We start from the raw sequence: 15,537 nt of genomic DNA on the forward strand, positions 1-15,537 counted from the left end.
TCCTAGGAGAAAAGGAGGGGAGATCTCAAAGATCAAAGAAAGGAATGTGAGGATGTAAGAGAAGATGCTAAGTTTCCAGGCGTTGAGAGCAGGAAAGGGACAGGTCTGCCAGTGGGAACACGGGGCTTCCCAAGTGGCTCAGAGGTAAACTGCCTATCAGTGGGGCAGACTCAAGAGACGCGGGTTCGATCCCTGGGTCAGGAAGATCCCCTGGAGGAGGAAGTGGCAACCCACTCCAGTATTCTTGCCTGGAGCATCCCATGGATTTTCTTAGAATCCACAGCCTCAATCCCCTCCACAGGAATTCTACATTCAGTTGCCACCCCAGTTGGTTACCTCGTCACGCTCAGAGTTGAGGTAACTGCCCCTCCTCATACCTGGCTCCCTCGGCATCAAATGGGAGGGACCAGCTGACCTCCCTCCAGGAGAAGTAATCTCAAACCTCTCTCTTAATAAAAGCCTAAGTCTCAATCATCGGGAAACTCCAAGTATGAGAAGGAATTTCCTCCAGTCTCTCATCCTCTGCCCCAGTTTTGCTTTGTCCCAGGATGACTGATGGTGGGAAACTGTTTCCCTCCCGAGTACCCTGTCACCTCAACTGCATTGAACCTCTCCATCTCTCTTCCCCATTTTCTATAGTACTGCGTTTTAAAGGCTCTTTGGTTCACCCCTCTTTTGGACTTCCTACAGTCCGATTATTTACACTCATATTCTCTTAGATTTTTTTTTGAATTTTTTTATATAGGCCATTTGAAAGTCTTTATTGAATTTGTTACAATATTGTTTCTGTTTTATGTTTTGGTTTTTTGGCTGTGAGGCACATGGGACCTTAGCTTCCTAACCAGGAATTGAACCTTCACCCCCTGCGTTGGAAGGCAAAGTCTTAACCACTGGATGGCCAGGGAAGTCCCTTCTCTCAGCTTTAATGAGCGTCTCAGTGTAAATGTCTCTGGATCTAACCCAGCTTGCCCTGATTTATCCTTGTCTTCTCCCACAGTGTGGTCTAGTGAGAAGACCACAGGATGTGGCATCAAAGCTTCCTGAATGCTAGGACTGAAACAATCAGACCCAGGACTTACCTAGGCAGTCCCTCTTCCTCACAATTGGCCAAAAAGAAACATTTCAGAGTTCTTGACTTCCCTTGAAGCAGGAAACACCTTTGAAGGACTTCTGTAATGTCCCCACCCCTAGCCCTTCCTGGGGAAGCCCAACCTGGCAGATACATAAAGAGGCACCTTGCAGCTTCCTGCTCCAGCCTGCTCTTTCCTCCCTCTGAGATGGACAAGTCCCTCCTGCTCGAGCTCCCTGTCCTCCTCTGCTGCTTTCGAGGTGAGAGGCCCTGCGGTTGACAGTTGGAGAGATGTGTCCAGGATGTTGGAATGGGTCCGGGTTCCCGTGACAGAGGTTCTCTTATGAGAGTCATGGGTAACAGAAGCTGTCATTGTAACACCGTGACTTTCACACACAATGCATCCCATCCCTGGAACCTTCAGCAAACTCTTAGTCTGCTTGCAGGAGGAAATAGGTAGATTATAAGGGAACTGACAAGATTTTCGTAAAAGCTGTGAGGTGAGTTTGTAAAATGAAGTCTGCAGAGAGTATATCTTTTTGTCTTTTTTCCTTAACAGTACTGTGTGGGTCATTTGCTGACCAAGAACAAAAAAGTGAGTAGAAACAGATCAATGGCGTGGGAAGGGCAATTTGAGGGGAAGGGGAGATGAGAGGGGATGTATGAGCATTGAGGGTTGAAAGGAATCCAGAGACAAACCTTGGATTCCACCACTCGGCCACTTCTTCCAGCAGGATGGGGCTGGGGTGGGAATTGACTTTGAGCCTGATGGAAAAACCCAAGCAGCAGTTGGCAAGGCAAAGGATCCGTGTGTTAAAAGGTGAGGGAAAGGGGAAAGGGGGACGTGGAATATTGATTTTTCAAGCGCTAGCTGGCTAAATCCACAGAGTAGCAATTCCATGAATTTCAGAGGCTTTGTCACCTTGTCAGCTTTCAGCTACCTGCGGGTAAGAAAGTCAGAGAGGTCAATTAAAGTGAAGGGAATGTGGGACTTTGCTGGCGATCCTGTGGTTAAGAATCTGCCTGCCAAAGCAGGGAACACTGGCTCGATCCCTAGTCTGGGAAGATCCTACACACTCCAGGGCAATTACTGAGTCCGAGTTCTCTACCTAGCCCGTGAGCAGCAACAAGAGAAGCTGCTGCAATGAGAAGGCCGGGCCTTGCAACTAGAGAGTAACCCCCCACTCCTGGCAACTAGAGAATGTTGGTGCGTAGCAAGGGAGATCCACAGTTCAGCCAAAAATAAAGTAGTTTAAAAAAAGAAGGCAATAAGACACTCACACACACAAAGTGTTCATTTATCTTCCTTCTTCGAGTCTGTGCTGTATCCTAAGGGGTGGTGGAGAGGCTGAGAGCCCTCTAGAGATGAAGAGAGTTGAAATGAGGGAGAGGCACAGAGATGCCCTGAGATGGGAACTCGGCTTTGGAGGGACAGAAGGTCCCAGAGTGGCTCCAGGTGAAGAGTTCGGAATGGGCCTTGTGCGTTTTCAAGGGTTACAGCAATGCGAGGCAAGGGTAAATCTTAGAGAAAATTGCATCTACATGTTATTTCTCTTTGCCAGCACAGTCGGTGAACTATCTGTTGATAAAAGCAAACTTCCTGGTGAGTATGAAGAGGATACAATCTGATGCTCTCAGCTTTGATTTTGATCCTCTTTTCCTTATCTTCCTGCCTGTTCTATGAGCTAAAATCCAGAGACGGTAAATTATAGCCCTTCTCTTGGCTCAGCCTGCATGATAAAGGTGGATGTCCTCCCTTCACGGGTCTCTGGAAAGCCCTCAGGGCTCTCAGAGGACTTCAGATTTGAAAGGGGAGATGGGTCCTTTCAGAGCAGCGCTTTCACATCTACTTCCCTACTCTCTGGCCCAAATTATAGAAATGATTCAGTGTAGGACGTGCCACATCCAGTTTCCAAGACAGAAGTGTTCCAGAGGCAGAGGACTATGTACTGCAGTGAATGAAGCTTGCACAACTGGGAGGATTTACAAAAGTAAGTTGTGGGTTGGGGGCGGGAGGACAGGGTGGTGGAAGCAGACGGACGTGTCGGCCACAGGAGAAAGGCGGGACCCTGCTTCAGATCAATCCTAGAGTCCCTAGTGTGAGTCACTCTGTCGTGCAGGACTCTTTAGGACCGCATAGACTGCAGGCTGTTAGCCTCCTCTATTTATGGACTTCTCCAGGCAAGACTACTGGAGTGGGTTGTCATTTCCTACTCCAGGGGATCTTCCCAACCCAGGGATCGAACCAGAAGTCTCCTGCATTGCAGGCAGATTCTTTACTGTCTGAGCCACCAGGAAAGCCCTAGAATGACTGAGTATCTCTACCCCATCACATGTCATGATGAAAAATAGATAGAGGTGGTCTCTAGGGAGTGGGGATCTGTAGCTATGGAATCAGTATTTTGAGAAGCCTGAACAAAACAGAGGAGACCAAGTTGCCAGAAAAGGAAAGGCCAGTGTTGAAGTGAGGCGGGCACTTTGTTCTCTCCTGGCCTGGCCTTTCCGTGCGGGAAGTTTTAAACCATGAAAATAGAGGGACCAGGGTCAGCCATAGATATAGGCTAAGTGGCCCTTCATAGGTAAGTTGAAACAGCATGATTTCTCGGATTTCCTATCCTTTGTGCTGAGCGATACCTCAGTATTTCTAACCCTTACTTATACCAGTGTCAACATTCTCCGTGGAAACACCCAGCTCTGGCAATCCTTGAATTGCTGTTGTCATCACAGCCCCACAGTCAGGGATTTTCTTTCTTTTTTTTTTTTTATTTGCTTTAAGCTACTCTGCTATTGTTTCTCTTTTGGGAAGTACCCAGACTGCAACATCTTCCAATTCTTCACCTTTTTTTTTTTTCATTTATTTATATTAGTTGGAGGCTAATTACTTTACAATATTGTAGTGGTTTTTGCCATACATCAATATGAATCAGCCATGGATTTACATGTGTTCCCCATCCTGAACCCCCCTCCCAACTCCCTCCCCATCCCATCCCTCTGGGTCATCCTAGTTCACCAGCCCTGAGCACTTATCTCATGCATCAAAGCTGGACTGGTGATCTGTTTCACAATTGATAATATACATGTTTCAATGCTATAGAACAAACTTTTGGACTCTGTGGGAGAAGGTGAGGGTGGGATGATCTGAGAGAAATTCTTCACCTTTAAATAACCAAGACTTGAACTACACAAGGTTGGTTTTTGTACACCTGCTGCGGGCTGGGAAGTTTTTTGCTTTTGCTTTGTTTTTAGAAACCTCTGTGCTGATAAGTTTCTCCTGCTTCTGCAGATGATGGCACTCTCTGGTTAACCTTCAGGGGGTGCCTAAAGAACTGCGCTAACGTGAACGACATAAGGTGGAGTGTCTACCTGGTGAACTTCAGGTGTTGCAGGAGCCATGATTTGTGCAATGACGACATCTAGAAATCACTGGTCCTTTTCTGGCTCCAGTCTCTGGGTAGGTGACATCCTTGGGTCCACCTCTTCACAGTAATCTAAAAAAAAAAACACATTTCAGATTGGAAACACACGGCTCTGCCTTCTGCATATGTAAGAAGAAAGCCCTCTCTTTTTCCAGATTTTCTGCCATGGCCCCTGGGAGGGGGTGTATGGGCAACATCTTGAACACAGGATCAATACATCCTGCATGTTTTTATAGAATCCAGTGCATTCACTGAACACCCAAGCTGCTTCAGAAAGGAAGAAGGGGGGATGGAGAGGGTAGGAAGAATTGAGAAAGTGGCATTGACATATATATACTACCATGTGTAAAACAGATAACTAGCTGTGTGTTGTGCTAGGCAATCAGTCGTGTCCGACTCTTTGTGACCCCATGGACTGTAGCCTGCCAGGCTATTCTGTCCATGGGATTCTCCAGGCAGAATAGTAGAGTAGGTTGCCATGCCCTCCTCCAGGGGATCTTTCTAACCAAGGGATTGACACTGTCTCCCATATTTCAGGCAGATTCTTTACCATCTGAGCCACCAGGGAAGCCCAGATAACTAGGGTAGCCACAGGGAATGACCTAGGGGGTGGGATGGGGGGAGGTGAGAGGGAGACTCAAGAGAGGATATATATATATACACACATACACACATACACACATAATTGTGTCTGATTTGTGTTATTGTATGGCAGAAGCCAATATAACGTTGTAAAGCAATTATCCTCCAATTACAAAATCAATTTAGAAAAAGAAAAGGAAGAAGAGATTAAGTCAGTTTTTTTTTTCCTGCTCCTTCCCTTCTTTCTGAGGCAGAATATTTTCATTTTTTTCTCTTGGTATTTTTCTTCTTGTCTCACTCCAATTAAAGCAAACAACCCTGGCCTCACAGGGAGGGAGGGGGTGACATGAAAAGAGATGACTTGAGTTTTCTTGAATTTTGTTCTTGAATGTTATTCCCAGAGTGAGGAGAAGGGCAGAATGGAGAAAGAAATTCGTGCCTGAACCATGAAGAGTGGAAGATTGTCTGCTGTATAGAATGAGACCCTCTCTGGGGTTAGGGGTTGGAGAAGAAAGGAAAGTGTGTTTGGAATTCTAGAGGTAGTTGGGGAGGAGTTGGAGGCAGGCTCAAGAGGGAGGAAATATGTGTATACATACAGCTGATTCACCTTGTATGTCAGAAACTAACACAGCACTGTAAAGCAATTATACTCCAGTAAATAAATATAGCATGAAAAGCATAAAGGGATAAGGAATAAATGCTAGAGTCTTAACAAAAAAACTTAAAACAGTGTATAAATTCAGAAAAAGTCATGTCTAAGTGTTGTTTCTGGCATAGCAGATTGCTAATTAAGATAGCTGTTTTCATGGAAAAGTCCAACATTCTTTTAAGTCAAAGTTCTTAAAAAAATCTTTTGGTAAGGGAAAAAACATTAACAAAAAAAATGTTTTATAACTTCCTCCCCATGGATAGGAGAATAAGAGTGATACTTTGTGGATGTTTTCAATGTACTTTATCAGAACTTGCTTTATGACCAAAAATATTTTGTTTTATGCAACTATAAAATATTTTCTCATTCTTCCTTGGACTCTTTAGGATTAATCTAGTATTTGTCACTTTATCTTCTCTATTACCTTATACATTCTTTAAAAATTCTTTTAATAGATATGCCTACTTAACTGTTTACATGCTATGTTAAACTAGTACACTTGCCACTTTATTAGCAACACAATGACATTATTGAATACAAGAATTTGATTCATTTACTCATTTCTGCTTCTTATGCTCCTATTGAGCCAGGTGGGCTGCAGTCCATAGGGTCTCACAGAGTCAGACATGACTGAAGTGAAGCAGCACCAGCATCATAGTTCCAGTTTTAGTCTTCTGAGAAACCTCAATCACGTTTTCCACAGTGGCTGCACCAATGTACATTCCCACCAGCAGTGGATGTGGGTTTCTCTACATCCTCACCAGCATTTGTTATTTGTGTTCTTTTTGACAATAGCCATTCTGACATGTGTGAGGTGATATCTCATTGTGGTTTTAATTTGCATTCTCTGATGGTTAATAATGTCAAGAAACTTTTCATGTGTCTGTTAGCTAAATCTCTATGTTTCTTCTTTGGAAAAATGGATATTTAGGTCTTCTGCCATTTTCAATCAGGTTGTTTGTTTTTTGATAATGAGTTGTATGAGCTGTTAGTATATCTTGAATATTAACCCATTGTCAATCATGTCATTTGCAAATAGATTCTCCCAATCCATAAATTGTCTTTTGCTTTGTCAATAGTTTCCTTTGCCTTGCAAAATTTTTTAGTTAAATTAGGTCCCATTTGTTTACTTTTGCTTTTATTTCTTTTGCTTTAAGAGACTGTTCCAAAATAATTGCATTACCATTTCTACTAGGATGTGTTCCGCTTATGTTCTCTTCAAGGAGCTTTATGGCTTCATGTCTTACACTTAGATTTTTAAACCATTTTATTTTTATATATGATATGAAAGAATGTTCTATTAGTATAATTTGTGGCTGTCCAGTTTCCAGCACTGCTGTTGAAGAGACTGTCTTTTCTCTACTGTATGTTCTTGCCCCCTTTGTTGTAGATAACTGGTCATCCGTGCATGTGTTTATTTCTGTGCTCTATTCTGTTCCATCTATCTGTGTCTGTTTCTGTGGCAATACAACCTGTTTTGATTATTGTAGCTTTGCAGTATAGTATGAAGTCTGGGAGGATTATACCTCCAGCCTTATTCTTTTTATTCAGGATCACATCCACATTCAGGTCTTTTGTGGTTCTATATAAATTTCAAATTATTTGTTCTAGTTCTGTGAAAAATGTCCTGGGTATAGGCAATGACTGCATTAAATCTATTGATTGCTTTGGGCAGTATGGTCATTTTAATAATATTGATGCTCCTAATTTAACAGCACAGGATATCTTTGCATTTATCTGTATTGTCTTCAACTTCCTTCATCAATATTTTATAGTTTTCAGAGTATAGGTGTTTTACCTCCTTCCTTAAGTTTGTCCCTAGGTATTTTATTCTCTTTGATGCAATTTTAAGTGAGATTGTTTCTTTATTTTCTCATTCTGATATTTCATTATTAATGTATAGAAATGCAACATATTTCTATTTATTAATCTTGTGTCCTGCAGTGCTGCTGAATTTATTTATTAGTTCTAATCATTTCCAGGTGGAGACTTTAGGATTCTTTATATGAGGTTATCATGTTGTCCACAAATAGTGACACTTTTAAGTCTTCTCTTCCAATCTGGGTATCTCTTCTTTCATTTTCTTTTTGTCTGATTTCTCTGACTAGGACTACCACTGCTATGTTAAAAAGAAGTGGCAAAAGTGGGTATCTTTGTCTTGTTTCTGGTATCCTTGTCTTGTTTCTGAATTTAGCTAGAAGTCCCAGCTTTTCACCATTGTGATACTGGCTGTGAGTTTGTCGTAAGTGGCCTTTATTATGTTGAGAAATGTTCCCTCTATACCAACTTTTAAAAATTACTTCTTCACTTATGGCTTCACTGGGTCTTCGCTACTGTGTGTGGGCCTTCTCAAGTTGTGGTGAGCAGGGGCTGCTCTCTAGCTGTAGTGCGCTGGCTTCTCACTGTGGTGGTTTATCTTGCTGTGGAGCATGGGCTTCAGGGTGTGTCAGCTTTAGTAGTTCTGGCACACAGGCTTAGTTGTTCTTCGGCATGTGGAATCTTCCTGGACCAGGGATTGAATTGGTGTCCCAAAGCCCTATACTAACTCTAATGGAAGTTGGTTTTTTTTTTTTAATCTTAAATGGATGCTGGACTTTGTCAAAAGCTTTTTCTGCATCTATTGAGATGAACGTATGATTTTTATCCTTCCTTTCACTAATGTCATGTATCACATTGATTGATTTCTGAAAGTTGAATCATCCTTGTGACTGGAATAAATCCAACTTGGTCACAGGGTATGACCCTTTCTATATATTGTTGGATTTGGTTTGCAAATATTTTGCTGAGAATTTTTGCATCTACATTCATCAAATATATTGGACTGTCATTTTCTTTTTTGGTGTGTCTTTGCCTAGTTTTGCTCTCAGAATAATGGTGGTATCATAAAATGAATTTGGCAGTGTCCCCTCCTCTTCAATTTTTCTGGAATAGTTTGAGAAGGGTAAATAGACTTCCCCTTTGAAACTTCCTAGCCCTGGACTTTCATTTCCTTGGAGGTTTCTTATTATTATAAATTCAGTTTCGCTTCTAGTGATCTAACTGTTCAAATTGCCTCCTTCTTCTTGATTCTATCATGGCAGGCTGTATGTTTCTAGAAATTTATTCATTTTTTTCTTGATTGTCCAATTTGTTGGCATGTAAATGTTCTTATGATCTGTTGTATCTCTATGGCATCGAGTATTATTTCACCTCTTTGGGATTTTTTTGTTGCTGTTGTTGTTCATTTGGGCCTTCTCTCTTATCTTCTTGGTGAGCCTGGATAAAGCTTTGTCAATTCTTTTAATCTTTTAAAAAAACCACCACTTGGTTCATTGACTTTGTTTTTGTCTCTTATTTAGAAACCCTGTTTCTCCGAATATTACTAAACCCTTCAGCTTGAAAGTTCCATACAATTGCTTTGTCTTATTTGATCAATTTTGCCAGCTTAGGTTCAGCACCCACCAAGGCACCATTGGCTGGAAGAGAACACTGGACCTGAATCTAGAGTGCCTGCACTTGCTCAGGGACTGGCCTCCCTCACTGTTGCCTCGGCTTCCCATTTGTTTCTGTAAAATGTAAGGAGTGAAGTGGTACCACACCTGGACCCAGAAAAGTAGGGGGTGATGGGGGCTGTCACATGGGGCAGTATGGCAGTCAGAATCTCATGGAAACCCAAGACAGGAAGCAGACAGGACAGACTCGGGAAGCCTGGACCTGCAGTCTTCTAGATGCGATGATGAGACTAGAGGGGCCTTGCCGCGGTGCTTCACAGAATCTTCACTTCCACCTTAGTTGTCAATGTGGCGTCAGTCTCCATCTGTATCACCCAGTGTGTGCCTGCTACCCTTCCTGCACCAGAACTGTCCTCACGTTGTGTCTCGGCTTTAATGTGAAGCTTCCTCTTGGTTTCTAGTTTTAACTGATTTGAGACCATTCTAGAAACTAATCACACATCACAGTGAGTCCCCCACGAATCATTTCATATTTGGAACCTGCTGCTACTATCTCCATTCTACTCTTATAAACCAATTAAACAACCCTGAATGGAAGGCTCTACCACATTTTCTACTTTGCAAGATGTTAAAGTATAATATTCATTCTAACATGATACAATTTGGGGGAAATTCCACCACACATAAATTGGAAATATTTTTAAATTAATTTGTGTATTAAAATTTTTTATTTGGGCAAGTAAAATATGGTAGAAACTAATAACTAATCATAGGCCTGCATATCAGGAGGAATACTACAACATATAGAATAATATATATATGTATGTAAATATATAGCTAAAAAATAAAATAGTAGCATGTGTAGATTTTAACACATAGAAAGGTTACTATGATAAAAGAAATTTTTTCACCAAAGGTGAGTGAATGATAACTTGGGAATTAATTATTTTCATTTTACAACCAATTGTTTTGTAAGGAAAACTACAGTGAAGATCTGAAACTCTTATCTCTCTGATATTTTCTGTTGAGGGACTGTGCTAAGAGCCAAAAACACCTCAGTCTTCTATCAATGAGTACACTGAATACAAGGTAGTATTTAAATATTTTTGAGGACTGGGTGGTTGAGTATTGCTCACATGCCAGGAACCAGGGTAACTGACCACCATTCAGCTAAATGCCCATCCGGATATACTCGGCTTTGAACTTGAAAATTAGGTAACATGTTAGAAACATGGTGATCCAGTGCTACACGGTCAGGAGTAGCTGTGGTTGGTATGGTTTCCCCAAAAGGATGTCTAGCGTGTGAGTCTAGTATACTGACTATTCCTTTCAGGGAAGTTGGTGCTTTCTAATTTCTCATTGACTTTCCCTAGCCTCAGCTGAATACCAGCCCTTTCTAGCCCTCACCAAATACCTCTTCTACTCTCCTCCCAAATATTCCCACAATCTCTTGTGATTTCTGGTCCTTAATTTTATTCCCTCTGCTTTCTCCTGACCTTCTCTCAGAAGCTCCTTCAGAAAAATACTTTGCTCCTTTTTGCCAGAAAATTTAGAACTCTGAATTTAGCAACAAACCTAAGGGCAAGTAAAGATTGCCTGGAGATGTCAAGTAGTTAATAGATGAGAAATCCAACCAGAAGGCCGCATTGACTTTGGTGGCGGGGTGAGGGTGGGGGTGGGGCTACGGCTTTGCACTTTCCTGTTAATGGATGCAATATGAGAACTACTGGAATACAGTGGTGGGGTCTGGCTTCTGAGAAAATGTGAGATGATGGGAAAGACAGGACCAACGTGGAGGTGAATCCAGAGGCATGCCAATGGGTCTCCAGTTCTCTGATGCGGAGATAATGTAGAAACCATAGTGTATGGTTGACTGTAGGTACGTGACATAGAAGAGCTTAAATGAGAATATAATACCAAGATAAGTCAACTTTTAATTCAACAGCCTCTTTTCTGCAATATCCTTTGCAGTTATGGGGGGAATTAAAGAGGAAATAAGCTGGCAAGAATGTATTCAACATTTCCAAGCAAGAGTGCTCTTTTTCCCTCTTTTGTTTATTTTATCCAGATTCTAGCTGAAAAGATTCATTTCAAGGAATTAATATTCTTGGAGATGTTGGAAAAAGATTCTTGGGTCTTGGGAGATAATTGCCAGAAACATGCAATGGAGGAATAAAATTGAAGGATGGTTTTCTTAGAGAACACTGTTGGATTTATAAACAATTCAACGATTTATATAATAAGCTACAGGCAATCCTTTGCACCAATTCAACATGCACGAATATCAGTTTTCACAGCGTAGTTAAACATTTGTCCCCCAACGAGGCTGAACTTTTAGCTGTCACAATATTAACCATGAACAATTGCATTAGTTTTGCTAATAGCCTTCATTTAAAAATCATTATGCAAATAAAAGATATGCATCATGAACAGTAACAATTACATAACTTCTTTCAAAGTCTTAATGATTGGTCACTGAAGAGCTATTAGTTACACATAGATAGTGAAGTATGTAGTTGTGTTTCCTCCTTGTCTCCCAGTGATAAACTGATGCGCTGTTTTACAAAAATCGACAATCAAAAGAGGGAACTATGGAGTAGGAAATGGCAACCCACTCCAGTATTTTGCCTGGGAAATCCCATGGACAGAGAAGCCTGGTGGGCTACAGTCCATGGAGTGGCAAAAGAGACATGACTTAGCAATTAAACAATAACTGATAGATAGCTTGTCAGCATACATCCAAAAAAAGCAGTATTCACTGAAGACAGCCATTTTTCATTGTTTTTACAATTCTAATATACTGTTGTCCATTTTATTTTATTATCATTTTTAAAATATTTATTTATTTGGCTGTGTTGGGTGGGTCTTAGCACATAGGATTTTTCATCTTTGTTACTAACAACATTGTAAATCAACTATACTCCAATAAAATTAAAACATAAGAAGGAAAAAAAAAAAAGAGGGAACTAGTCAACAAATATGACAGAACAAAGAAAGGAAAAGTGATGTATTGGAAGTGAAATTAGACTGGATTAGAAGATTGAAAAATGGCCACAGGAAAGCAAAGATAGGATGAGACCTGGGCCCACATGAAGCTGCAGTACAAACCATGTTTTAAAAATCTGATGAATATAAAAACAAGATAAAGTTGCTTCAACATCTTTTAGTTTACTTTGCACTGGGAATAGAAAGTCACTTATGGTTGAAATGGAGCATTTACTTCTACTTTGGATTGAGGAGTGGAGTCAAAACCAAATCCCCAATCCTTTTGTATTGAAGTTAGTTGCTGTGCTGAAGGAAAATGGTAATTACAAGGACATCTATTTGCTGCCAATAAAACCTGGTTTCATTGTTTCAAAGTCGACCTGAATTATGTTAAACTATTCAGTGAAACTGCAAGCGCAGATAAGGATGTTACTGTGAAATTTGCACCCAGATTTGCATTTGGGTGCAAATTTGCATTTGGGTGTACCCAAATTTGCACCAAGAATTACAGGCAGTCCTTGTTTTGCACAACAGTGAGAGACTGTATTATGTGAAAAGTTATACAATTTGAATAGAATAGAAATGGAGTTAGAAGATAAAGATGACCGGGTGAACATTGACACTGTTGCCAGTCAAGAATAAGCTCTAGGTGTGCAAGAGGAAGAACTTAGTGAAAACAAACATAAAGTTTTACCTGAGGAAAACAGTTGTAAAGGATAATCCAGTCTCAGAGGAAGTGATGCTGTTGATAAACTTCACATTTAAGGAACTCCCAGAGGTGTTGCAATACACTGACAGCACAAAGGATAAATATTGGAAGCTGATTCAAACTTAAAAGGAATGTGACAATTTGCTAAAGGAGAGCTAAGATGCTCACTCCATATTTTAAGTTATACAATGGGAAGAAAGCAAGCACTTTTCAGACTGCTCTTGATATATTTTTAAATGAAGAAAGAAAACATTCTTAACAAGAGGAAAATGTAAGATGGTATTACCACTGGGTAAGGGCAGGGCAAAAATTACTGGGAGGGATGGTTTCAAAATGTTAATCATTTTACTTATAGTCAACTGGTTCAAGATCATATATACTTTTCCTTCCCTCTAGTCCAAACTTTGACTTCTCTGAGAGGGTACTTCCATCATTGCACTTGTCATCATTCATGCAGCAATATGTTTCTCTCAGTAAGTCATGATGTAGGAGGTGGGCTCCTTCTTCACAATCCTTAGAAGACAGTGCTGAGTAATGGTAGAGCTGTCTGCCTAAAGAGAAGAGAAAAGAAGTTTGTCACTTAGTCCTGTCCAACTCTTTGTGACCCCGTGGACTCCAGCCCCCCAGGCTCCTCTGTCCATGGGATTTTCCAGGCAAGAATACTGGAGTGGGTTGCCATTTCCTTCTCTAGGGGACATTTACAACCTAAGAGTCAAACCGTGTCTCCTGAATTGCAGGCACATTCTTTACCAGCAGAACCAAGGTGGGAAGAGAAGAGAAAAGCAAATATGATCACCTTGCTTGATCCCACCATGTTTCAAGCAGTGACGTCTCCCCAGACCCTCAAAAATCTCCTACACACAGGAAACTTGCCCCAAGGCTATGTCTGCATCTCATCTATGTCTCTCTCAACAGGACCAGGCAAAAGACATCGACCTCCTAGACAGCCTCCATCCCAGATCTCTGTACGGAGAATCCCACTTTCCCACCAGCCCATGGTTCCAGTCTCCCTCCATGTGTTGAGTCCAGGGATCGTGGCCACGACTGATAGTATCTTTTGTTTCTTCCTATTCCCGCTTACCCGTAAGAAGATCATAAGAATAAAAGTGTTCTGTGGTACAACTCCTGTTAGTGAGCAGTATATTCCATTTCCAACAGTCTTTCATAGCCCTACGACAATGCAGTCCATTAAAATATTCACAAAAATAGCAATATCAAAACCCTAAAGGAAGAGAGGAAAACTATGATGCAGAATTCTAGGGACAGGGATTCTGTTCAGAAGCCCACCCCCACCTGGACACCTTTACACTTCAGTGGTGTAACACACACAGGAAGGATGCGGACACCCTCCCAGCTTCTGTCAGGGGGTCGTTACTCCCCTCAAGAGGTTAAAGATCTCCCCCTCTCACCCAAGGCTGGGGGCTGAAAGAAGACACCAGAACAGTCAGTGGGGAAAGGGGAATGTAGCCAGGGAGGGTAGAGAGATAATGTGAACAGAACTCAAAAATGTCCCCTCCCATTGTGGCATGATTTATCCAAGAACTGAAAATGAACTACACCGTACAATTCGCTGTCAGGACTCTGTCTCCTGTAGAGAGAAGAAGAAAAATTCTCCTTGAAGCACCTCACACCAGTCAAGTCACCAAGTCCCTCTCTTCCTCCCCATCCATTCTCTGCCCACCCATTTGCCCACCAAGGACCACCCTCACCAGGCTTACTCTCATTCATGAAGAGCACCGTGAACATGCTCATCAGAAGCAACCTGAACATCTGGGGGCCCATTCCTACCGAGGTCCCAGTAGGAGGCTTCAACTTTTTTTATCCCCACCACCTACCTGCCCTCAGGCGTCCCACTAGAATCGCAAAGTCATAAATTTCAGGTCAGTCCACTTCAATCCTCTCTCTCCAGTGTTCCCAGGAGACAGTACATCCTGTCTATTTCCACCTACTTAGAACACAGGCCAAGCAGATGTCCTGTTTCATTTTATTAGATCTATCATAAAATACTAATTAATGCTGGCATCGAATCTCTCTCCTTAACACCTCTTCACATGATTGTATTTCCGCCTGTTGGTCTACACAACAGGTGTATATCCACATCCATGTGATGCCCACTCAGCTACAACAAAGCTGAGGCCACCGGGCATCTGGGAGTGAGTTTCTCAGGTCCCTTAAGGTACCACAACCCTCCCAGACACTCACCTCAGTCAATTCCCCAGATACAGTCTGACTGCCTGGTGGAGCATCCCGCTCTGAGATGGATGTGACAGCCCAGGAAAACAGGCGACAAAGGTGAAAGTGATCCCCGCTTCCCTCCAGCTTTATTCATTAAAATTCTGAGTTGGGACAAAGACCAAGAATGATTACAATGGAGAGACAAACGCTCAGAGTGATGGGGAGAAAGAGGGAGAAATGCTTCGATTACTTGCTCAAAAGGTGATGTGGCGGGATGAGAAAGCCACAAGCCTGGCTGGGATTTAAGACTTACTGGCCATTGTCAAGGAAGTAATTCACTTAGGGACCACCTTTGCACATCTTGCATTCAAAACATGTGAGACCCACACAGAAATTCATGGACAGAAGTCCCAGGGGTCTGAGCTAAGAGCATGAAGCTTAGCCCTGCAAGCCCTCCTATTCTCTCTGGAAAGATGCTCCTGCATCAGTGATTGAAACCCCAAAATCCATGCAACCCAAAC

At 41.9% G+C, this 15,537-nt stretch overlaps 1 protein-coding gene across 1 annotated transcript; it reads left to right on the top strand.

Moving 5' to 3' along the window:
* The first annotated feature begins 1,265 nt into the window (after positions 1–1,265).
* On the top strand, positions 1,266–14,293 carry PATE1 (prostate and testis expressed 1). The gene is made up of 6 exons (XM_020877702.2): positions 1,266–1,329; positions 1,629–1,664; positions 2,637–2,672; positions 2,947–3,060; positions 4,353–4,520; positions 13,757–14,293. Exons 1-5 carry the CDS (start codon positions 1,278–1,280, stop codon positions 4,484–4,486), a joined length of 372 nt encoding a protein of 123 aa, XP_020733361.1. The 5' UTR covers positions 1,266–1,277; the 3' UTR covers positions 4,487–4,520; positions 13,757–14,293.
* The last annotated feature ends 1,244 nt before the right edge of the window (positions 14,294–15,537 follow it).

This window comes from Odocoileus virginianus, chromosome 28 (assembly GCF_023699985.2).
Source record: "Odocoileus virginianus isolate 20LAN1187 ecotype Illinois chromosome 28, Ovbor_1.2, whole genome shotgun sequence".
Lineage (NCBI taxonomy): Eukaryota > Metazoa > Chordata > Mammalia > Artiodactyla > Cervidae > Odocoileus > Odocoileus virginianus.